General features: G+C 45.8%; 1 protein-coding gene across 3 annotated transcripts in view; it reads left to right on the top strand.

Moving 5' to 3' along the window:
* The window catches only part of MMD (monocyte to macrophage differentiation associated), a 190236-nt gene that overhangs the window by 140199 nt on the left and 23472 nt on the right, over positions 1–26565 (top strand). For all 3 annotated transcript variants that reach the window (XM_068263061.1, XM_068263060.1, XM_068263062.1), the window contains exon 2: positions 8214–8295. In XM_068263061.1, the coding sequence (XP_068119162.1) occupies positions 8214–8295 (82 nt within the window). The remainder of the gene's footprint in view (positions 1–8213; positions 8296–26565) is intronic.

The raw sequence follows: 26565 nt of genomic DNA, 5'->3' as shown, positions 1-26565 counted from the left end.
AATTTTCATTTACCTTTGTATTTTACTTTAAAAGTAGTAGTATTAGCCTGTTTCAGCAGACCTGACCGTCCACAGAGCTCTCAGGAAGCTAATTCTTTTATTGGGCTAATTACCCAGAAGGACTGTTTCTTCAAAGACATAGTGTGTGTGTGTCAAACAGTCCTAATTACCCACCCCCTTTGAGAGAAAAGCTATTGTTTACTTATGGGTAATTAGCCCAATAAAAGAATTAGCTTCCTGAGAGCTCAGTGGACTGTCAGGTCTGCTGAAACAGGCTAATACTACTACTTTTAAAGTAAAATACAAAGGTAAATGAAAATTTTAATAATGAAACAGATTGTTGGCATGCATTTTTCATGTGCTATAGAAATGTCCTGAGTGCTAAAAAGGTGCTCGGTTCACTTTAAGTCAAAATTTGCCAGGGGTATGAATAATTCTGGCAGCACTGTATATGTACAGCAAAGGCTTAGCTTCCACTAACTGCAAATGGAAGGCATCGCTTCCCAGCCCACCGCTCCCGTCCTTGTTTACTCTGACTCTGGTATAAAAAAGGTAGCCCGGCTTAATGAATTTGGCCTTCTATATTTAGAAGCGCCGCGTTCTGCCGAAGCTCTCGCGGTGGGAAAATTATGATTTTGCTCCCGCAGACTCCTCTGAACTGAGTGATGCATGGTTACCATGGCAACCGAGGCCAAAGAGGCGTCCCACGTACAGACTGCAGAAAGGCACCGGCGGTGACAGACACAGATCTTGTTAGTCAGGTTCTAGTTACGGAATGGTAAAATAAATCCTCTAGTAACGACCAGTTTTGTCTTCTCAAGCAGTTTTGCACACCCTGCAGCATGAGATCATGGGAGATTTACATACAATGGCATCAGCTGGCGTTCAGATCCGTCCCTTACGTGTTGCTAAACGTTTAGCGTTGGCGTCAGATCTGTGTGGGCATTTCATTTCCACTGACTTTTAACTCAAAATAGAAACGCCAGCCTTCTTGGAGATCTCCCGTGCATATTCCACACCCTCCTCCATCTGTATGAAGGTGCCTATTAACGGTACAATTTTTTTTCATCAGATGCAATCTTTTGACGTGATTTGAGCGATCGTAACTAATCAGAAGGCAATTATCGATTGTTTCCATAAACTAAAAAGTGACCCAGAGATGAATAAACCCCCCCCTTTTTTTTTTTTTTTTTTTTACTTACCCGGGGTCTCCTCCTGCCCCAGATGCATGAATGCGTCCCTCGCTGTCCTCCCGTGGGCCGGCCGGAATCCTCAGTGTAGCCGCAGCAAAACCCCGATAGACTGCTCAGTCTGACGTCAGCCGGTCCGCGCAGAAGGCCCTCTGGTGACATCACACTGCCGCTTACCGGAGCAGATTGCGGCTTAACGGAGGACCACAGGAGGACAGCGAGGGACACATCCATGCTTCTGGGGCTGGAGGAAGCCCTGGGTAAGTAGAAGTAAAAAAGGGGGTTATTCATATCTGGATCACTAAGAGGTTTTTAGACTCGTATTTCATCAGAAAATCCAACTTTCAGAATAATTTTTCCTTTTCCGATCGGCTGAAGAATCGTATCCCATTGATTTGCGCCACAAATGGCGCAGTTCTATTAAAGGGAAACCAAGAATTGAACTTCATCCCAATCAGTAGCTGATACCCCCTTACATGATAAATCTATTCCTTTTCACCAACGGCTTATCAGGGGGCTCTGTATGGCTGATATTGTGGTGAAGCCCCTCCCACAGTGTGATGTCACTCATTGCATTGTGGGAAATAACAGCTGTTTACAGCTGAGGCCAACTGCGAAAAAAGCAAGCAGCATCTCCTTCTACTGATATCACCTGCCAGCAGTAAAAATGTCACCATGTGATACATGTCAGAATGTAAATCAGAGCTTTAAAAGATTTTACAATGGGTATACACTGACTTAAATCATTTATACATAATTATTGTAAAAATGAAGCACTTTTTTTTATTGCATTATTTTCATTGGAGTTCCTCTTTAAAGATGCATTGCAATAAATTACCCAATTTTTGTCATTAATATCTAGGCAATTTGATCATAATGAGCAATCGTTTTGATTGATTTCTGGCCAAAATTGGTCAAACCGGTCAGTCAGGTATTCTGGAATATTTCGGTCACAAGAGCTTGATTTTTTTCGAGGCAGTGGTGAGTGCTGCCGGCTCACCTGTCACCGCGAGCACCTGTACCATGTGACACCGCCGCACGTACTGACGTCACTAATGAGCCGGTGACCATTAACAACAGACTATTGTTCTGTCTGAATTTGAAACGATTCTTTTAGTCTGATTGATTTTGTTTATCATTCCTTCTTTTGGTGGAATAGTTGTTTCAATGATTAAATCAGTCGTTTGGGAAATTGGGTCGTTAGTGGCAACCTTCAGCTTATGCACTTGATGGGACAGGTCCTCTTCCTTTCTGTGGTGTGCATTTGTGATTATGTCCTGATTTAACCTCCACCTGCTATTCATTTATTTTGTACTGTGCTGTGTAATACTGTATGCTGCCATTTTATACAGTAATAACAAGAAAAATGTGGTTAAAGAATGCTAGAGTATTCTGTTTACTTCCATGATCTCCTTTTATTGGCTGTGGAATTCCCCCTGCTCCTCATTGTCAGCTATTAATATGGACCCAGAACTCGCCCGCTCACATAGATCCTTCTGTCATGCTGCCCCTGCCTTTTGGAATACCTTGCCACACCCAATCAACACAACTCCAACACCGGAGGTTTACATCAAAACTAAAAAGCCACCTGTTTAGTCTGGTATTTATGATCCTATAACTTTTTCCCCCCTGTACACATCACTATGTACTGATCTGAGACAAGCTTATGCGCTTTGGGTCCTCAGGGAGAAAATTGCTTTACAAATGTTTTGTTCTTGTTGTACATTGGAAGCCATGCAGAGATGGCGAGGTTTTATATTCTCCTGTTGTGAGCCAGCCTCAGCCCTGTCAGTAATGGATAGAGAGACACAGAGACATTGCAGTGGTAGCAGATTCTGCAGGAACCAATAGGCATAGCTGGTGTCTGGCTATGCGCTGCCCCCAGCAGGAGGTGAGTGGTAGCACTCATGGTATGCTCCCAATGTTTACCTGCTGCAGTATGCATTCAGTTTTGGATATTACCATTGTACAACTATTACTGTAAGAGCCTTGACATGACCCTCCGGTTTCCCATTCATGACAAGACAAATAACTTTTATATTGTGCTGTTCTTCTGGCGGACTCAAAGCGCTCTATAGCAGTGTTAGGGAGTCTTGCCCAGGGTCTCCTCACTAAATAGTTGCTGGCTTACTGAGCAGGAAGAACCGAGATTTGAACTCCGGTCTCCGCTGTCAGAGGCGGAGCCCTTAAAGAGGAACTCCAGTGAAAATAATGTAATAAAAAAAGTGCTTCATTTTTACAATAATTATGTATAAATGATTTAGTCAGTGTTTGCCCATTGTAAAATCTTTTAAATTCCTGATTTACATTCTGACATGTATTACATGGTGACATTGTTACTGTTGGCAGGTGATGTAGCTGCTGCATGTTTTTTTGGCAGTTGGAAACGGCTGTAAACAGCTATTTCCCACAATGCAGCAAGGTTCACAGACCGGAAACTGCCAAGAATACGTACTCCGTTTCTTGTGGGATGGGGTTTCACCACAATATCAGTCATACAGCGCCCCCTGATGATCCGTTTGTGAAAAGGAATAGATTTCTCATGTAAAAGGGGGTATCAGCTACTGATTGGGATAAAGTTAAATTCTTCGTCTGAGTTTCTCTTTAAAGTTATTGGGAATCGCATTAAAAAAAAAAAAAGAAAAAAAGCCAGACACTTGCCTAAGAAGAGGAAAGGCTCTGGGCTCTATAGAGCCTTCCCTCTCCTCTCCCGGTGCCCTTGGTGCTCGCTAGTTTCCCCGTATGAATCCATGCCGCGGGGGACTTCGGAATTCTTCAGGAGCCGAGTCCTCCGGAAGACAGGCGGCTCCATATTGTGCACGCTTAAGTGCACAAAAAAGAGCGCTCACGTCTGCGCAGTATTCTGGTGGCGGACATAGCAGTATTTGACAGATTTGGTCGAACTGATATGGGGGATACTGCGCATGAACAAACACCGGGAGGGGAGCGCAGGAGAATGCTCTATAGGACTCTATATAAGGCACTGAAGCAAAAAAAATAAAAAATTATCATATAAGTTGGTTGTGTAGTAGGGATAATTACTAGAACATTAGTAGAAAAGAAAATATTCTCCTTTTTATTTTTAGTTATATAGTGTTTTTATAACATTGCATCATTCTCTAATATTTGCAGTTTACACACTACTCAGCATTCTAAATGTTTTTTACAGAGCAGGCTAGTGAACTATTGAACTGTCCTCTGCAAGAAAAAGAAATACAGTGACCGACAGTTGAGATAACAAGCTTCAGAAGACAGAGCTCTCTGCGACTTTGAAAGTCTTGGAGCTCAATGGCTCTTTTGCATAGATAACTGGAGTTTCTTAACTCTTCCTGTACTGGAAACCATATTAGACTTATGTCTCTGCTCCTGTTTTATTTCTTAGCTGTACTACACATACAAATCATTCTATCATAATTTTTTTTTTCGCTTCAGTGTTTCTTTAAATGCAATTCCCAATGACTTTAACCAGTACACTATCCAGCCACTGCATTCATGTGTCCCTACTATCTACCGTAATTTATTTGTTGTAGAATTCAGCTCACTGAGGCAGGGAACACACTTGGCTGTTTTCGTGCATGTTTTCTGCACAGAAAAACTGAGAACTCGTGTTAATCAATGGGCTAGAGCACACTTAATGTTTTTCGCGCGCAGAAAAAAAAAAACTGACCACCTGCATCATGATTCTGCACATTTTGTCAGTTTTCTGTATCAATTACATTAGCTGCTGTGAAAAAAACGCACGTGATTTCTTACATAGAAACACACTAGCTATCATTCATAAAGCATTTCCGCATGCGGAAATGCTTAATACCGCTGACTTTACCGAACACTCAGCAAAATCCCCATTCATAAAGGCTCTTTCTGCATGAAAAGCTTACATTCCGGTGCAGAGCAAAACATTTCCGCCTTGTGCGGAGTTTTTCTAGATTTATCTAGAAAAAGTTACAAACACGTCCATTCATAAAGATTAGAGCAAGCGGTATGCAGAAGGAAAATACCGCTTGCTCGACAGTAGCGATAGGCGGGCGGATTACTTGCAAATGAATGGGACGGACCTCCCAAGCAGCATCAGACAGAGCAGCGCACGGAGGGAATCGGGCAGCTTTTATGTTTCCGCATCTCTTCCACCACGCTGCCGCCAGCTTCCTCCAGAAAACCTCCGCACTTCTACCGCAACAGGCAACTTCTTTATGAATGACCACACAGAAGTCTTAAGTACCGGTTGCGGAGAAGAACGGTGTTTTCCCGCACTACCGACTGCACCTTTATAAATGATAGCCTTAGTGTGCAGAAAAAGTACGCAGAAAACTGAAAGGCAAGTGTGTTCCCTGCCTGACAGCTGCAAATGTGGCCCCAAGACTAGTCCCCTCACACAAAGAGGACTGTTGGTTGCCTGAAACAGTTTTTTTTGCCCATTACTTTGATTGTGGAGAAACTCTAAGGTCATAAAGTAGAATGCAGTACATTTTATTCAAGATAGCCACTTTTACATGAAATATCCTGGTTTCAGCATCAGAAACACTTCCTATATCTATATATTGCTGTATAGTAGTATGTAGCCCCGCCCTCCCACTGAGGCTTCGCCTAGTTTTTTACTATGCGGAATTCTACACCCCCCCTCTCCCCAGAGAATTCTGGGAGACCTGGTAAACTTTCTACTGGCTTTAGAACTCTAAAAATGCAAACATTCGGCAGGGATCATCTGTCAGTATATTAAAGGAGTCACCTCCTGCAGTACATTTCAAAATGTAAATCAGAGAGAGGAAAGATTTTACAAAGGGCAAACGCTGACAACATAATTTTATGAATGAATATTGTTAAAAAAAGAGCATTTGTATTAGTATTAGTAAAAAAAAAAAAAAAAGTAAATAAAATCCGCTAGATACCCACCTATGGAGAGGGAAGGCTCTGGGTCCTATAGACGGGGTCCCCAACCACCAGTCCGCGGCCCACTGCTGGTCCGCGGGACGTTTGCAGTTGGGCCGCGGGACTGTCCTCTTGCCCCCCCCCCCCCCCCCCCCCTCCTGCGGCGGCTGTTTCTTATATTCCTCTCTCCTGCCGGCATGTAACTGATTCACAGCAGCGCGTCTCTCGGCTGCTGTGATGAGGAGGAAGCAGGAGAGCGGTTCCCATAGTAACGGTGATACACATCGCCGCTACAGGAAGCCGCGCTCTCTCCTGCTTCTCGCGCTGCTGTGAATCAGTTACACGCTGGCAGGAGAGAGGAATATAAGAAAAGAAGGGGCCGCCGGCTAAGGTAACAGCATCGGGGGGGGGGGGGGGTGGCTAGACTGGGGCACTATACTAGCTATACTGGGGCACTATACTAGCAATACTGGGGCACTATACTAGCTATACTGGGGTACTATACTGGCTAATACTGAGCACTATACTAGCTATACTGGGGCACTATACTAGCTATACTGGGGCACTATACTAGCTATACTGAGGCACTACTATACTAGCTATACTGGGGCACTATACTAGCTATACTGGGGCACTATACTAGCTATAGTGGGGCACTATACTAGCTATACTGAGGCACTACTATACTAGCTATACTGGGGCACTATACTAGCTATACTGGGGCACTATACTAGCTATAGTGGGGCACTATACTAGCTATACTGGGGCACTACTATACTAGCTATACTGGGGCACTATACTGGCTATACTGAGCACTATACTAGCTATACTGGGGCACTACTATACTAGCTATACTGGGGCACTATACTAGCTATACTGGGGCACTACTATACTAGCTATACTGGGGCACTATACTGGCTATACTGAGCACTATACTAGCTATACTGGGGCACTATGCCAGCTATACTGGGGCACTATACTAGCTATAGTGGGGCACTATACTAGCTATACTGAGGCACTACTATACTAGCTATACTGGGGCACTATACTAGCTATACTGGGGCACTATGCCAGCTATACTGGGGCACTATACTAGCTATAGTGGGGCACTATACTAGCTATACTGAGGCACTACTATACTAGCTATACTGGGGCACTATACTAGCTATACTGAGGCACTACTATACTAGCTATACTGGGGCACTATGCCAGCTATACTGGGGCACTATGCCAGCTATACTGGGGCACTATGCCAGCTATACTGGGGCACTATGCCAGCTATACTGGGGCACTATGCCAGCTATACTGGGGCACTATGCCAGCTATACTGGGGCACTATGCCAGCTATACTGGGGCACTATACTAGCTTTACTGGGGCAATATACTAGCTTTACTGGGGCACTATACTAGCTATACTGAGGCACTACTATACTAGCTATACTGAGGCACTACTATACTAGCTATACTGGGGCACTATGCCAGCTATACTGGGGCACTATGCCAGCTATACTGGGGCACTATACTAGCTATACTGAGGCACTACTATACTAGCTATACTGGGGCACTATACTAGCTATACTGGGGCACTATGCCAGCTATATTGGGACAACTATGCCTGATGGAACCTGTCTTTCTGAATGAGATGGATGTCCTACTATATCATAGGTGGGTGTAGGGCAGAAACTGGTAGCCTAGTGACCGCTTCGCGCGGCGGTGCTTCTACCGAGGCTGATCCACGTTCCCATGGTGCCGACCATTTGCATACTCTTTGATGTGATCCAATGGAGGCTTTGGAAGTCTTCGGTAGACAGTGCTCTCAAAGACGGACGGCTTAGTACTGTGCCTGCACGAGCACAGAGCTGCCAGTCATCTGGAGAAATCTGCTTCCGAAGTCCCCCGCCGCACGGGATTCAAATGGTGCAGCTGCCGCTTAAACAAGGGCACTGGGAAGGCTCTATAGGATCCAGAACCTTCCCTCTCCTTAGGCAAGTGTCTGGCTAGTTCCCATTGACTTTTATTTATGTATTTTCACGACAGTTCCTCTTTAGCAACATGTTTCCTTTTTGTGGGGGTTACAGAGAAGCGACTCATTAACCTCTTCCTGAAAGTGGCGGCCTCGGCCTGTGTGAGTTTCACAGTCTCCCTTTCTTTTTGCAGGTTTATGAACCACAGAGCTCCGGCCAACAGCCGCTACAAGCCGACCTGCTATGAACACGCTGCCAACTGCTACACACATGCAGTAAGTAACTGCGGTGATCAGGACACTGCCTTTCCAGGAACGCTTATATTAGTAGCATATACATCGTATCAAAGCAGCTGTGAAAGCTCTCGTTTATCCATGTCATGATGTACGGATGTGTAAAGACAAATAGCATTGCATGTCGCTGATGTGTGGTGTCAGAGACCCCCTATGTTGAGAGCAACAGATCACTGGTAAATTGGATACAATTGATCAAATTTGACCCTCGAACATTGCCCCAATAGCACAGTAAACATGCACGCTAACAATGTGGCTCATTAATATAAAAAAAAACACAAAAAAACACCAAACTTTCATTTTACCTCATCATTTTACATTTACGGTAATGCTAGGAATACACAATGAGTTTTTTGGCGTATTTACTGGCCAATCTATTTTCCGATAGTTTTTCCTCATATAAGTAAATGGAAAGCAATCGAAATTCTATCGAACCTGTCGGAAATTATTTATCGAGCCATCTATCTGCTAAAAAAAATCATTGTGTATTTCCATCATAAGAGTTAAATACAGGCTGTAGTCTTCTACTTCCATTCGAAGTATTCTTCTTCTACTTCCAAACAAAAGTATTTAGCATCAGGGAGGGGAGGAAGGAGACACTGTGCTTTAAACAGTTAAGAGAAGTCACACATGCTGAACTTCACACCCTGGCTAAGGGCAGTGAGAAGGAGGGGCGGGGGGAGGTTGACTTTTGGAACATAGCAGCTCCTACAGCTAATTGAAACTGTAGGAAAATAAAAATGAAATAATCTAAGGCGCTGCTGCAGATTGCCATTAAGATACTCTTGGTGTAGCATTATACATCACTGTATACATTGTTTGGTAGTCAGGGGTGACAGTTTGATCGCTGCATGGCACACTGCTTGTAGCCTATTCTGTTCTATGGAGGAGGGGAATAGGCTGAAAAGGGGGAGGTGCCTCGCAGCAAGAATTACAATAGCATAACTACAGCCGTCGGTCTTAGTGACCCAACACTAAAGACGTCTGGGACATTTTTGAATGAGGAAAATCTGTCTGCTTGGATGCTATGTTGTCTGTTTGCTAAGCACTTGCCAAGTCAGATTCCTGGTAAGTGTGAACATACTTGGCCAATAAAAACTATCCTGATTAATCAGAAGACCCTGGGAAACTCTATAATGTCATTTATAGCCAGTATCTAAGCAGCACACACACTGCAAGGGGTGGAGACCTAAGAACAATAGAAAATTGTGAGTAATGCAAATCACCCATTTGCCTAAACAGCGAAGACGCCGTATAGCGAAGAGAACCTATAATATGGGTTTAATAGCTCTGTTACAGCTTACAAAGATACAAATTACCGTGGCGTCTATTGACTTTGATATCGGCTTTCAAAGTCCTAACCTGTGTCGGCGGCTGAGCTGTTTTTTGGCTTTGGGCCATCCCAGAAGTAAAAGCAGGCAAAACCTGGTAGATGTTCAGGCCTTTAGCGCTGACAGTTGCTCAAGTGTTTGTGTTAAAGGAGAACTTTAGCTTGAGGCAGTGCTTAAAGCACACCTGAACTGCAAATTAAAAGTCAAAATAAACATACACAGGTCATACTTACCTCCCGTGTAGTTTACACATCAATCTTTCTCCTCTCCTGCATCCTGTTTGTCCGCTGCGATCAATGGAATCCTGAGTCCTTAATTTTAAAACTGGCCACTACCCCTGGTCAGCACACTGTTGAAATGTAATATCGTCCACTTGAGCTATAGGGAAACATGGACATTACCTTGCTCATCAGTTGTCCCTTAAGTTCTACCTGACAGCAATTGATATATAACTGACAGCTACTGATACAGGGGTTGGACAAAATAATGGAAACGCCTTAAAAATCAACTAAATATATTTTAATATGGTGTAGGTCCACCTTTTGCAGCAATTACAGCCTCAGTTCTCCGTGGTATTGATTCATACAAATTGTGAATTGTTTCTAAAGGAATTTTAGCCCATTCTTCAGTTAAAACACCCTCCAGTTCTTTTAGAGACAATGGTGGCGGAAATCGACTTCTTACTTGAATATCTAATAACGACCATAAATGCTCAATGTTGAGGTCTGGGGATTGTGGTGGCAAGATGAGATGCTAAACTTTATTAGAATGTTCCTCGTGCCATTCTTTAACGATTATAGCTGTATGGATTGGGGCATTATCATCTTCAAAGATGGCATTCCCCTCCGGAAACAGTTCTTGGAACATAGGATGAACTTGGTCGCCCAAAATTCCTAAATAGTCTCGGTTGTTAATTCTTCCATGAAGGGAAATCGTTGGCCCAGCGGATTTCCAAGAAATGGCACCCCAGATCATCACAGAACCCCGCCATGTTTTACGGTTGGGAGAAGGCAGTCTGGATGAAATGCTTCTTTCGGCTGTCTCCAAACATACACTCAGCCAGAGGTTGGAAATGAGGATCATTCGTCACAGAAAATTATTATTTATTTATATAGCGCCAACATATTCCGCAGCGCTTTACTAAGCACAATAAGACAACAAGGGGAACTTAGATACAACTAACAAATGTACAGCAGAGTTCCAAGCAGCACAAATATTGTTACAAAACAGTAAACAGCTTGCGAGCTTACAATCTAATGGGAAATCACATTTTTCCACTGCTCGAGGGAACAATTCTGATGGTTTCTACACCACTCATTTGTCTTTGAGAGCAGAGGTTTTCTAATTGCAGTTCTCCCGTGGAATCCAGATTTGTGCAGCTCCCGACGAACAGTTTTTGTGGAAACTGGGTTCTGTAGGTGTTCATTCAGCTCTGCAGTGATTTTAGGAGCCGTGGTCTTGCGAGCTTTTCTAACAATTCGATTTGGAGTCTGACACTCTCTCTGACAACTTCGACTTTCGGCCACAACTGTGCTTTGCTGGGGAAGTTTTTCTTTCTCTTTCCAAAGGCAGTCATTACTTTTGAAACAGTACCTCTTGAAATGCCAAGCATTCAGGCAGTTTGTTACATTTGCTCCTGCCATACGAGCACCAACAATTTTGCCTCTTTGAAAGTCTGAGAGATCTGCCATTTTTATAAATTATAACCAACTTTTGTTTAAATATCTATAAAAAACAATTAGTTTAATTAAGCATATCAAATAACAAAAATAATAAACCAAAAAAATTTAACATGTCAAGTTTTGATTGCTTAACCTCCGTAGCGTTCTGGACGAGCTGAGCTCGTCCAGAGAGGCTAAAGGGCACTGCTCACTGCTCCGTTGGGCCGAGTTTGATAATTTATTTTTTTTCAAACACGCAGCTAGCGATCCGCCGCGAAAGAGCCCCCCCCCCCCCCCCCCCGCAGACCCCGTGCGCAGCCTGGCCAGTCGCCACCAGGCTGCGCTTTGGGGTGGATCGGGAGTCCCTGTGACGTCACGACGTCGATGACGTCACTCCGTTTGTCATCATGGCGACGGGGGAAGCCCTACGGCCGGCGGCGATCGGAAGGGTGGGAGGGAGCAGACAGAGTACAATCATGTAGCTAGCGCTAGGCTAGCTACATGATCAAAAAAAAAAAATCTGCGACATAAACCCTCCCGGCCATGCGGCCGCGGGAATTTGAATGCCCAGCAGGTTAAAGAGACTCTGTAACAAAATTTTCAGCCTTATTTCTTCGATCCTACAAGTTCCTATACCTGTTCTAATGTGGTCTGTCTTAAAGGACTTACGAGGCCAAAATCTGCCCCCAAAACGCAAAAAAAGTTAACTACCTGCATGACCTTGTAAGGCACGGAGGACGCCATCCGCGCCCTCCGTGCCGTTCCCTGGTCCCCTCTGCTCAATAGCCCCCTGAAAGGCTGCGACCCCACGGCCCGGGTCGGTATCTGCAGCCTGCATAAAGATGGCCGCCGGAGCTGGCCACGGCTGCGCAGTCTGCATAGCCGCTACTGCTGCTGCGCAGCTCTAGGGCCAACCCATCTTTATGCAGGAGGCGTCCTCTGTGCCTTACAAAGTCATGCAGGTAGTTAACTATTTTTACGTTTTGGGGGCAGATTTTGGCCTCGTAAGTCCTTTAAGGTTCATACACACCCACCAACTATCTGCCAAACTTGTCTCTTAAGCCCCATTCACACGCTCAACAGCTGTCTTTTATGCAGCACAATTGTCAAACAGCTTTTGTTGTGAAACAAGTTGAAACAACTTAAAAAAAAAGTATTTTGCGATTGTTCAAAAAGCTGATAAGACTAATAAGAAGTCAATCCACCAGTTGGATTGACTTCTTATCAGTCTTATCAGCTTTTTGAATAATAACAAAATATTTTTTTTAGTTGTTTCAACTTGTTTCTCAACAAAAGTTGTATGGGGCTTAATGCTGGGCATACACTGATGCAATTATGCGCCGGATCGAGCCGCTGGCTCGATGCCGGCGCATCCCTGCTCGTCCGCGCATATCGATTCCCGCTCGTCCCCACCGGCGCTCCTTATCAGCCGCTCTATTTTCCGCTATTGTCCGCCGGCGGGGATCGAGCGGGGAGTCTATCCGGCAGGTCATCGGACCTGTCTGATATTATCAATCGAGCCATCAGCGGCTCGATTGATAAGGAAAAGAAACTCCGTGTATGCCCAGCATTACAGACAAGTTTGGCAGATAGTTGGACAGATAGTTGGTAGGTGTGTATGAATCTTTACTGCAGCCTTTTCTAGTTGCACAGTTGCTGTATTATCTCTGTTATATAATCTAATCTTCTTTCTTTTGTCAGCTTTGTAAGCTCAGGCAGGAATGTGCTGCTCTGCTGTGATGGGGAGGAGTTATACACACCCTCTCCACGCCCCCTGCAGACTCTGTATGAGTCACAGACTGACCTTCTCTCAGCCTATCACAGCCTATTACTGCCTAAAACTGGCAATTACAAGCCAGGATTGCAGCAGGGAGTGGCAGAAACAGCAAAGAGGGGCCCAGGAGAACATAATGAATAGAATGGTATGCATTTTATTGTAAGAATTTCAGAGTACAGATTCTCTTTAAAACATGTTCAAAGATTATTATGCCAAAATGTTAGGTGTTTCCATTATTTTGTCCAACCCCTGTATATTTCAGTTCTGACAAATCTTGTCAGAACTGGAAGAGATCGTTGTAAGAAGAAAATGGTGAGCTTCTGAGAGAAACTGATGGTGAGGTAAGTATGTAATATTCATTTGCAGGTACATCATGTGTTTTTTAACTAATTTTACTCTGTTCAGGTTCCCTATAAAGGGAACCTGTCACAGCAAGCTGTTAGCTGGCACAGGCACCACCGGTTAACACAGTGCGATAGATCTGGCGAGTTATTGGCAAGGGGGTGCATGGATGTGAGGTCATGTTATCGACCAGTCCACTGTATCGGCTGCAAGGGGAAGGACTGAGTGTCAGACGCTGAAGTTGATATGGATGACAATCGTTACATATCAGAGTCATTAGTTAAGGTTAGCCATAGCTTGAAGGCTTAGTGCAAGGGAAGTTATACGAAAGAAGAAAAGAAAAATAAGGATTTAAAGAGGTATTCATGTCCACAACATCCTATTAAAAAGGTAAAATAGCACAATGAACTTTTAAAGAACTTAAAGCGGACCTGAACTTGGAACTTCCTCTCTGCTCTAAAAGATATGCAACAGCATTATAACCTTTAGGCTGGTTTCACAGTGGGACGTTAAAGTCCCACGTTACAGCAGCCAGTAACGCAGCCCAACTCACAGCACTGTAAAATCAGTGTGCTGTTCATAGTGCACACGTTGCGTTAGGGAACATTAACCTTTTTGGGGGGACAGCTGCTGCGTTTTTTGTCTTGTTTTCACTAGTCCCAATATTGCATGCCCTTACCCCCACCCACCTGATCCACTGCGTCGGCTGGGGATTTTCCAGCTTGCTCGATTGATAACTGATGTTCATGGGAATGTCCATGTTTCCCTATTGCTCAGTTAGAAGATATTACAGTTTAAAGATAACCCGAGGTGTGTTTAAAGTGAACCAGAGACGAAGCCCCCTTGTGTATTTTACCATAGAAATCAGTGGGAACATTAGAGAAAACATTTACCATGCTCTCTGTTCCATCCTCACTGCTAAAAGTGTCTGTTATCTAGCTGAGATAAGAATCCCGGACTGAGCATTGAGTCTGGCTTTGCTATAATGACTCAGCTATAATGATTCCTGAGCAAAGCCAGCAGGGGGCAGGCTTGGACTTGAAGACAGCAAAGAACACAGTCTCAGCTATAATTATTCTGTAGCAAAGCCAGACCGACTGCTTAGTCGGGATTCTTATCTTAGAGGTGATAACAGGCAAATTAAACAGAGAACAATGTAACAAAGAGCAGATTAGGTGTTTACTGTCATGTTCCCACTGATTTATAAGGTAAAATACATGAGGTTGCTTCATCTCTGGTTCTCTTTAAAGAATGTTATCTGCATACAGAGGCTGGATCTGCCTATACAGCCCAGCCTCTGTTGCTATCCCAAACCCCACTAAGGTCCCCCTGCACTCTGCAATCCCTCATAAATCACAGCCATGCTGTGAGGCTGTGTTTACATCTGTAGTGTCAGTCTCAGCTGCTCCCCCGCCTCCTGCATAGCTCCGGTCCCTGCCCCCGTCCCTTCCCTCCAATCAACAGGGAGGGAAGGGATGCAGGCGGGGACTGGAGTTCTGCAGGAGGCGGGGAGAGCAGCAGACTGACACTATAGAGATAAACACAGCCAGCTCTGACAAGCTGTTTGTCAGCAGCGTGGCTGTGATTTATGAGGGATTGCAGAGTGCAGGTGGACCTTAGGGGGGTTGGGGATAGCAACAGAGACTGGGCTGTATAGGCAGATCCAGCCTCTGTATGCAGATAATATTCTTCAAACCCACCTCCGGTTCTCTTTAACAGTGTGCTGACCAGGAAGCTGTTATGGGGTAATGGCCATTTTCAAAATGGAAGATGGAGAATTCCATTGATCACAGTGGAGAAAAAGGACGCAGGAGAAGAGAAAGAGATTGATGAGTAGACTATGTAAGAGGCAAATATGACCTGTGTATGTTTATTTTGACTTTTAATTTTCAGCTCAGGTTTGCTTTAAGTTTTCCTAAGGGAACTCCTCTGGTATAGCTGCATCAAATCTGAAAACTGAGAGAAATGGTCTCTCCCCATTCACTTCTACTAACAGACAAATCTAGCTCCAAACTTTGTGTTTAAAGGGAATCTGAAGTGAAATTAAACGTATTAATATCATGAATTCTATGTGTAGTACAGCTAAGAAATAGAACATTAGGAGCAAAGAAAAGTCTCATGTTGTTTGCAGTACAGGAAGAGTTAAGAAACTTCAGTTAGCTATGCAAAAGAGCTTCTCTGAGCTCTTCAACCTAACATGGGAGACGGTCCTATTTTCTGAAGCACTTTTACATCAAAGAAACAGTGATCGACAGCTTCAGATAAAGTGTTACTGCAGGGAAGTTCAAGGGGTCATAATACAGAGTGTGGTTTGTAATTACAAATATGACAGACTAATGTAATATTATAATAAAAAAGCTATATAACTGGAAATAAAATCTTTTTTCTTTGCTACTAATGTTCTATTCATTATCTGTACTACATATGCAATTCATTATTTCATAAGTTTTTATTTCGCTTAAAGGGACACTGTAAAGGGGTCAGGGGAAAATGAGTTGAGGAAATGTGGGGGAGGAAAGGCTGCGCATCCCTAAACACATGTTGCAATTGAATGTTTAATCGCGCAGGCATACACCGCCTCTGCCAGACTGAAAAATGCATGCCCTGCAACCAAGACAAGTACTAACATTAGCAACATTAGTTTCCTGTTTGCATGATAAGTAGTAGCAGATTTGCATATGATTTGCATCTGAATTGAATGCGAAGTGTGCAGAGAGTCTATATAGGTGCTGCACACTGAGCTGGTGGTCATTTCAGATGCAGCCTTATGCTACGTACACACATGCGACAACGATCGTTCGTTGTCAACGACGAACGTTCTTTTAATTGACGAAAGAACGACCGAAGTAAAGTTAGTTCTAAAAAGTGTGTAACGATCACATCGTTAGAACGAACGTTACACCACGTAAAAGCACTTAATGCGCCTGCGCATAAAATTGTAAAGTTCCTTGGAGAAAAAGTGAAATGCGCATGTCCAGCCTGGTACGAACGATCGTTTCCAACGATGTACCACTTTTGCTAACGATCGTCGGTGGTAAAAATCCGCCAAGACAGAACTTTGTTTTGTAGCGATTTGCCTCGTTCGTCGTTTGCCTTAATAGTCGGTGGTTCGTTTTTTGTAACGATCGTCGTTGGTAAAGATCGGGGAACGATCGTTACAAACGACTATAGTCGCATGTGTGTACGCACCTTTAGTGGTATGCGCTGGCGTTCTCCTCGCTGGAAAATGAGTTGAACTTACCCGGGGCTTCTAATGGTCCCCCGCAGGCATCCTGTGCCCGCGCAGCCACTCCCCAATGCTCCGGCCCCGCCTCTGGTTCACTTCTGGAATTTCAGGTTTAAAGTCTGAAAACCACTGCGCCTGCGTTGCCGTGTCCTCACTCCCGCTGATGGCCACAGGAGCGTACCGCGCATGCCCAGTATGGTCTGTGCCGTGCGCTCCTGGTGACATCAGCGGGATTGAGGACACGGCAACGCAGGCGCAGTGGTTTTCAGACTTTAAAGTCTGAAATTCCAGAAGTGAACCGGAGGTGGGACCGGAGCATTAGGGAGTGGCTGCGCGGGCACAGGATGCCTGCGGGGGACCATTAGAAGCCCCGGGTAACTTCAACTCATTTTCCCCCGACTCCCCCCCCCCCCCCCCCCTCCCCCCCCCTACAGTATCCCTTTAAGTGTCTCTTTTAAATTTTACAGCGTATTGAAGGAGTGTTCCCCTTTAAATCAAATGGGTAAAAAAATTCGGCACCAGCGGCGTCATTAAGAGCGTTCTGTGGAGTCTTGTTTACTGCTTCTTCCTCTTGGCTTCAGACTGGTGTAATAAATGTATTAGCGTGGTCGGGGAGAACATTTAGTGATCGCTGAGAGCGCTTCAAGCCCACAGTGTTCCGTCTAAAAGGCTCCTTCTGCTCCACCAAGTACTGTAAATAATTAAACACGACTCGCATGCATCACTTCATTCACTCCTCCAGCCCTCTCCCATTAGAACGGTGTTGTCATGGCGCCCGAGAAACCTTTATACACGCTGATAAGGGATGATCGCATTCCCTTGAAATCTGTAACACTGTGGATGCCATGGAGGGCGGCCAGCAACTCATCCTCTCCTATCAAGTGATGAGCATTGAAGAGTAACTCCGCCCACATGACTGCTCAAGCTATATTCTATGAGCGGGAGTCCGCCCAAAGCGGGTATTGACCAGGCATTTCTGGAACTGGGCAATAGGTGAGGGCCATAGTCAGATTAGGACATCTGAAGCGGTCTAATCAGAATGGAGGGTGACGGAGGTGACGAGCGGAGGGGGACAGAGGTGATGAGCAGAGAGAGGACATGGAGAGTGGAGGGGGACACAGAGGTGACAATGTTATCAGAGAGGGACAGACACAAGTGTAGGGGGACAGAGATGGAAAGCGGAGGGGACACAGAGGTGACAATTCTGTTATCAGAGGGGGGCAGACACAAGTGTAGGGGGACAGAGATGGAAAGCGTAGGGGGACACAGGTGACGAGTGGTGGGGATAGGGAGAGCGGAGGGGGACACAGAGGTGACGAGTAGTGGGAATACGGAGCGGGGACACTGAGGTGACGATGCTGTGTTATCAGAGGAAGGACAGACACAAGTGTAGGGGGACAGAGATGGAAAGCGGAGGGGACACAGTCGTGATGGGACAGTGTTAGATGGGGACAGAGAAAAATGGAGGGGGCAGAAGCACAGAGGACATAGGAAATGGCATAGGACACAGAAGTGATGGGGCACTGTTAGCGGGGGACAGAGGGGAGGAATGGAGGGGGCAGAAGCACAGAGGACATAGGAAATGGAGTAGGACACAGACGTGATGGGGCAGTGTTAGCGGGGGACAGAGGGGAGGAATGGAGGGGGCAGAAGTAGAGAGGACACAAAGCATGGAAGGGGACACAGTTGGTCAATCAGAGCAGTTTAGGGAGACAGTAAAGGGCGGGCCAGAGCAGTTTAGTAAGCCAGTAAGGGGCGGGCACGGCTTACAGACAGTTTTACTTTAGAACCATCGATTATTACATTTACGGGCCGCAAAAATGGAGACTGAGAACTGTCACCACCTCATTATATCGCCATACATTGAAATTATTTGTGACACAGCTGTGCTTTAATGAAGATGGATTCACTGAGGATTAGGCACACTTGCTGCAGGACAGGGTTGGTTGACACTTTGATGCAACAGAGGGATCTTCTTAATGCATGCATTAAATATGTATTTCCTTTAAAAAAAAAATACCAGTTGTCTGGCAACCATCAGCAGAATCTGAATCACACACACCTGAAACAAGCATGCGGCTAATCCAGTCAAACATGTGGAGGCTGCTATATTTTTTCCATTTAAAATAATACCAGTTGCCTGGAAGCCCTGCTGATCTATTTGGCTGCAGTAGTGTCTGAATAACGCCAGAAACAAGCATGCAGCTAATCCAGTCAGACTTGAGTCAGAGCACCTGATCTACATGCTTGTTCAGGGGCTGTGGCTAAAAATATTGGAGGCGGAGGATCCGCAATACAGCCAGGCAACTGGTATTGTTTAAAAGGAAATAAATATGGCAGCCTCCATTATCCCTCTCACTTCCCCTATTTGTATCTTCGACTGGGACCTGTCAAGTCCAGTCCGTGCGCCTTCATGTGATGTCCTCCAACACGGCTGTGCACTGCAGCCATGGCCAAGAGCATCCTGGGAATGCACAGTTGGAATATAGTCAGAACTGCGCATGCCCAGGACGCTCCTGGTGATGGCTGCTGTGCACAGCTGTGCAGGAGTGCGTGCAGATGGACTGTGCATGCGCCCTGGGCATCCCCATGAAGGCTACAGCTGCAAGATGGAGGGGAGGCTGGACGCAGTGAGGCGTCAGTTACGTACTCGAGGCACGTATGTCTGTTAGAGGTATACTGTAGGTCAGTTGGGGGGAAAATGAGTTGAACTTACCCAGGGCTTCTAATGGTCCCCTTCAGACATCCTGTGCCCGCGCAGCCACTCACCGATGCTCCGGCCCCGCCTCCAGTTCACTTCTGGAATTTCAGACTTTAAAGTCGGAAATTCCAGAAGTGAACTGGAGGCGGGGCCGGAGCATTGGTGAGTGGCTGCGCGGGCACAGGATGTCTGCGGGGGACCATTAGAAGCCCTGGGTAAGTTCAACTCCCTTTTCCCCAACTGCCCTACAGTATTCCTTTAATCTTTTTCCCCCCTTAAGTTAACTTTCAAGGACAACTGAAATCAGAATAATTTGGAGGCTGCCATATTTACTTCCTATTAAACAATACCAGTTGCCTGGCTGCCCTGCTGATCTATTTGGCTGCAATAGTGTCTGAATCACACCAGAATCTAGCATGCAGCTATAATCTTATCAGATCTGACAAGAATGTCAGGAACACCTGATCTGCTGCATGCTTGTTCAGGGTCTAGGGCTAAATGTATTAGAGGCAGAGGATCAACAGGATAACCAGGCATCTGGTATTGCTTTAAATGAAATAACTATGGCAGCCTCCATATCCCTCTCACTTCAGGTGTCCTTTAACTATTTGCCGACCGCTCCATGCCAGTTCACATGAACGTGGCTGGAGCCCCAGGACTGCTCCACACCGATTGGCGTGAACGGCCCTCTATGGGGCTTGCAGGAGATCGCACATGCGCCGATGCGTGTGCATCTCCGCTTGGAAGGTGGAGCCTCCGCCTTCAGTGTCCCATCGGCGATCGCCGCTCGGAGACTGTTAGACCGCCATCTAATTAGGCTGTACTGTGGCTGTGTCACACGGCTTTTCCGCGTGACACAGCCACAGTATAATGACGCAATCAGGAAGAGCCCCCTAGTGGCGGCGCTTCCTAATTGCGTCATTGTGCGCCGCATGTGAAGTCAGGAGCCGCCGAGGAACAGTGGATGGAGCGAGAGGACGGGCTGCGCAGCTTCCGGGCACCACGAGGGGACCTTCTACTGCCGAGGATCAGGTGAGATGGCCTCTATTTACCTTACGCTGCAAAACTCTGCATTTAAACGGGGCAGAACAGGTAGTCCCCGGCGGGCGTGATGTCATGCGACGGGGCAGAGCTATGGTCGCGGCGTTCGTATTGGCGGGTCGGTCGTAAGTCGGGCGTTCGTAACCCGGGGACTACCTGTATATAAGTGGCTGACTCAGTCCTGACTCAGACAGGAAGTGACTACAGTGTGACCCTCACTAATAAGAAATTCCATTTGTTTATCTCTTTCTTGCTCTCAGAAGCCATTTTCTGCTAGGAAAGTGTTCTTATAGTTGAAATTTCTTATCAGTGAGGGTCACACTGTAGTCACTTCCTGTCTGAGTCAGGACTGAGTCAGCCACTTACATACCTGATATTTAACTCTTTCAGGCAGAGAAAGCAAAAAAGGAACACGGCATAGTTATTTGTGTGCTAGGCACTGTACATGGAGTACATTTGAAATCGGCGCCAGTAGACTTGGTCGCAGGACACAGCGGTATATGGCTGCTCCTGCTTCTGCTCAAGTCCAGGCCGTTTTAATTACTATTCCTGACCCAGGCCGCCATGGATGGAGGGGAATGATATAATTCGTCTTCCTTTAACACCACGGTCCTCAAGTGGTTAAGAAGCCTGGAGGTGTCAGAAGAGCTTATACATAGTGGATGGTAGTATGTCTTTTAACCCTTTTTTCCCCCTCACGTTTTACTTTAAAGCGGAACTGAACTCAGAACGTCTCTCTGCTGTAAAAGATAAGCAATAGCATAATAACCTTTTAAAAAAAACATTTTTTGTTACAGCTGATACAAATTCTACAATAAATCTGCAGTGTGTCTACTTCCTACTTTTATGGAAGCAGACATAGGGTTACCATCCTGTATTTACGAATTAGCTGTTAGTGCCGAGGCAGCCAGCTGACACAGCTGAGAGATCAAATTACGATTTCTGATTAGTCACAGATGAGGGGGGATTAGACAGGCTAAACTCTCTAAATACATACAGGGTGCATTTTTCTCTGTTTTCCTTCTGTTCTGTGCAAGAGTTCAGGTCCACTTTAAGGAAATGGTTATTTTCTACTGTTGCAAGAATTATAAACCGAAACGAATTAGGAGTTCCCAGAGCCTCTGCTGATGTAAATCTCCCAGCATGCATCTTGGCAGGCAACTTTTCAGCATAATCACACGATTTGGAGGGGCGGAGGCTTTTTTTTTTTTTTTTTTTTTTTTGGTCATGGGGAAAATTAGCATTGCTAATAGTCTGTACAGTGCTCTATTCCTGGTACGACGGCCCTTGATGGCCACTTGACAGCAAAGAGCTCATTGAAACGAATGCAGATTGCGTTGGCTCACTTGTAAAACTGCATCCAGCTGACAGAGAGGAATAGCGCAGATCTGCCGTCATCCTAACTAGAGCCAACAGATGAAAGATCGGCCCTTATGTGATGCGACAGCGGGAGGGTCACGGAGGGGACATGTGGCGCAGGCCGAGGCTGGCTTCCACACAGAGATTAATACAATAAGACCTGTTTAATACCGCTGCGCGGTCAGCAGGTATTCACTTTCTCAAACGCCCTTTGTCCTGATGGAAAGGATGAGTCCACTTCTAAAACATATGAGATCCTTTATCACATCTGGGCGGATCAAATGCTTTGGTAGATGTAACCCCCTCCCTTCCCCACTTTCATCAAGGGCACCAAAGCGTCATACGCACGCTAGATAGAAGTTGTCACAAATGACCAACAACCGGTCGGCAGACCTTGAGATGCCCATACACCTAGCGATGATGGGCAGTTTCGACAAAGAGACAAATCTCTTTCTGATTAAATACGCTGCAGGCCGATTCACGATTATTATTTTTGATTTATAGAGCGCCAGCATCTTCTGTGGCGCTGTACAATAGACATCTCTTGGGAATTGGCCGAGTCCGCCTTAGGTTATGTATAAATGCACACACGGGCAAATTTATACACTGTCCTGTGTCACCCACCGCGCAGTGCCCATCCGACTTCAGAATTCCCCACTTTTGTTAGCAGTATACACGCCACCAGCGTGACGTGTGTGATGTCACACGTGCTATACAGCGGCATGTATACCCCAATCGAAGAGGGGGGGCACAGTTACACACTAGGGGGTTTTGTCTCCTTCATCATTCATCCCGATATCGCTCGCAATTACCACCGTGCACCCGATCGACCACAGTGGCCCCACATCTTGCAGCATGTCTGATCGATATATGCAACCGATTTCGGCCCTTGGCAGCACAGATTTTCATCCGATTCAGTAATCGAATCGGATGGGCAATCAGCCACCAAGTTGAGAGACGCATGGTCACCAACTATCAAACTGGCCTTCTGTTAAACTCGCATACCTATAGCTTTTAGCCAGCAACAGTAGAAAGTTTTTCTGAGGTCTCTCAGCACAGGCTGTGTGAAAAAATGCTTTGTTTATAAGCTTTTGTAGCAGTTTGTCAGCGTCAGGGCTAGAGCTGTACCATGTAGATAGGTTCCACTTTTCTGTCACTATTCACAGAGGAATCACACACACACCACACTACACACACGCTTTTCACATATATAAGAACAGCTGAGGGATTTTTTTTTTTAGATAGAGAAAATGATCCGAAGAGAAGGACTCTACTTTTTCCTTACTTGTATGCTTCCTCACCCCCATTCAGAATTAGCTCTTCCTGGCTGTAAACTCTGTTTGCACTGCATGAGGCAGAGAGAGAGAGAGAGAGAGACAGGAACACACAGAGCTGCAGCTGATTGGTTACATACTGACTATTCAAAGCTATATTTCAGCTTTCTATCATTCTGAACACATTTTACTCACGGGATTACAGCCATTGAAGATTGCTTCTGTATGCTGGATGTTCTGCACACAGTCCTCCATAGTAATGCCCATAGTGAACTGTTCTCTGCAAGTGTCATATTTTCTTCACATACAAAAATAGGGCGGGGGAGCCTTTGTATTGCTGTTTGCTAGTAATCACTGCAAATATCTGTGGCATTTAGAATTTTTAGTTAACTTTGACAGTTGTCCTTTATAATACAAAGATTTGATATTTACCCGGGGCTTCCTCCAGCCCCATAAGCATGAGTCCCTCGCCGTCCTCCCGCAATCAGCCCCGGTAACTGGCTCAGTAGCGTCAGCAGTCTGCACATGCTCAAAAGACCCCAAGTGACGCGACTGAACCAGTTACCGGGACTGATTGCGGCTAAACGGCAGACAGCGGGAGGACGGCGAGGTGCTCGGTCATGCTTGTGGGGCTGGAGGAGGCCTCAGGTAAGTATTGAATCTTTGTATTATAACGTCTCAGGTTTCCTTTAATCCATCCTAAGCAGAGCCCTTTCTGCTGCTATTGTTGTATTGGCTGACTGTCCTGTTCTTGTGTACTTAGTACAGGATGTGCTGTACAGCTGCACTTTCTTCCTTTATGCCCTTGTTTGTCTATGGAACCTGTCTGTGAAATAGCTGTACAGCACCATGCAATACGCTGGCACTATAACTTGCAGTTAGCGCAGCATAGGAATGCCTAACTCACAGTTCACATTAACATAACTCGATTGGTTTGTCAGACAGGAAGCTCCCATTTTTTTGTTTGATGTCTGTTCTGCCTCTTCACGAATAAAACCTCTTCTGATGATGAGTAATCCGCGATGCCCTGCAGGTGGGATGAAGCAGCCATGAGTCATCTAAACAGCCGCTGTTATTTGTGCCTCGGAATGTAAACTACTGATGATTAATTGGCTGCGTATCAGAGCTGTGGGGGTATCCATAGACCTCACAACCAGTTCTGTAACTCTCGCACAAACTATTCCACGACCAACATCGCCTAACCGTATCTGCAGATCAGAGGCGGACATAGGTCAGTGCACAGGGGCCCCCTGTCCTCTCACTGCACCAGAACAGGATTATCCACAAGGCAACATTTTGACCCCACTCACTTCCGCTTACCATAAAGACTATCAAGGGGGAGTGAAGATACTACTTTGGGCCCCCATTAAAGAGAACCTTAGGTGGTTCTTGGGGGGGGGCGCAGATGGGACACCGAGGAATGTTCTCTGCCTCATGACGCGCCTCTGTGTCCCCCGACCGACGATCTCTGCTCCCCCCCACCACTGCGCTACAGCTCCCCGAGATTGGTGAGGTTATTTGTCGCCAATCTCGGAGGTAAACGCAGGGGAGAGGGATTCCTGCCAGGGGCATTCCTGCAGGGTCTCCAGAGCTGCCGTTGGGCAGCTCTCATCCTGGCCACGCCCCCTGCCACTCCCTCACCTTTCTGCACGCTGTCAATGAGAGACAGTCTCATTGACAGCCCAGAGGTCATGAAAGTGAAAGCGGCTCACAGAAGCGGCGTTTTTTTGCAGCTATCTGATCCGCTCAGCAGTCCTCTAGGTGCATGTATGCACCAGGGCCCAGCCCATCCAGACGCTGCAACTCTCTCTTCCTGTGACACTCTCCCTTTATGTGGTTGTCTTTCCCTCCATGTTATGTTCTTGTCAATTTTTGGATCCACCCATGACCTGTTATGACCACACCCACTCACACAGGGCTCCATTTATTCTGCACAGGGGCCAACTGCTGGCTTTGTCTACCGCTGCTGCAGATTACAGTGTGAATATCCACACAGAAACGTCTGACTCTGTCCTGTTATTGTCTACTTTAGTGATGCTTTTTTTCGTAAATGGTTGCCGTGGCCTGAGGGGATTGTGTTTCGATCCCTCAGTTGACTGTTCTGAAGCTCGAGTACTGTACAGACGCCTCACTCTGCTGAGCATCGGTTACTATGGGGTGGGGAGGAGCGACATTAGCACGGCACACTATGGAGTGGCTTCTCCCATTGAGGTCTATACTAGGAAGTGCACTGTCTTACGTCATTAGAAGGAGGGGGGAAATAAATGGAAGAGGAGCAATATATTGTACATAAAAAGATCCCCCAGCATGCAACGGTTTGGCAATGGCAGTTAAAGGGCCAGTGCTCCTAAGGTATGTGATAACTTCAAACCATAACAGCAGAAACATGTTTTGAATGCATGATTAGCATCTTTATCACTTAATACACTCAGACCAGCTGTTAAAATTAGATTTTTATGGTGACAATCCCGCTTTAAAGCACACCTGATGCGAAAGGCATATGGAGGCCGACATATTTATTTCCTTTTAAACAATGCTAGTTACCTGGTTGTCCTGCTGATCCTTTGCTTCTCTAATACATTTAGTCTTGGACCCTGAACAAGCATGCAGATCAGATGTTTCTGATAGGATTAGATGCATGCTTGTTTCAGGTGGGTGATTCAGACACTACTGATCCGAAAGATCAGCAGCACTGCCAGGCAACTGGTATTGTTTAAAAGGAAATAAATATGGCAGCCTCTATATGTCAATCACCTTGGGTTCCTTTTAACTCGCCAGTATGATTTCATTTGAGTGTTCTGCCGCCACTGGACCGGACACGCCCGCTTGCAGGTGAGTATTCTGGCTATTTCCTGATTGAGGTGTTTCTGGCTAAAGTCTGACTGCATTAGCCGCATGCTTGTTTCAGGTGTGTAATTCAGACACTACTGCAGAGAAAGATCAGCAGGACTGCCAGGCAACTGGTATTGCTTAAATGGAAATCAATGTGGCAGCCTCCTTATCCCTCTCACTATAGGTTCCCCTTAACCTCCCTGGTGGCATGATTATTTCTGGATTTTAGGGTTTAAAAGCGGTATAAGTTTTTCCACATTCTTTTAGACCTTAAAAGCAGAAAAAAATCTTAACGCAGAGAGATCTGCAGCAACCCCTGCACTTACCTCCCAGCGGTGCAATTCTCCCTCCATTCTTTAGGTGGCGCTGTAACCATGTAGTGAGATTGCAGTCTGTAGTCATAATGTAAAGCAGTGAGCTCACCTGAGGGATCCAGAACCTCCAAGGATCGGAAGAAGAATGCCGTCCGGCGTCTGGATCCCAGGGGCGGTGAGTTGAAATGCCTGCTGCACCTCAGGCTCTGCATAGGCCTCCCGGCGGCTATCCCGAGTCAGGCTCGGGATTACTGCTCCTGGCTTCTTTTTTTCCACCATGAGCCTGACTTGGGGGATACCACCAGGGAGTTTAAAGTGAACCCAAGGCGACCCCAGGTGAACCCTACCAAAGGAGACCGGACATGGTCAAGATCTAAGTAATCCGGGCTGGCAT

This window comes from Hyperolius riggenbachi, chromosome 12 (assembly GCF_040937935.1).
Source record: "Hyperolius riggenbachi isolate aHypRig1 chromosome 12, aHypRig1.pri, whole genome shotgun sequence".
NCBI classification, from domain to species: domain Eukaryota; kingdom Metazoa; phylum Chordata; class Amphibia; order Anura; family Hyperoliidae; genus Hyperolius; species Hyperolius riggenbachi.
Note: the sequence above shows the minus strand (reverse complement) of the source record. Positions and strands in the feature narration are given on the sequence as shown.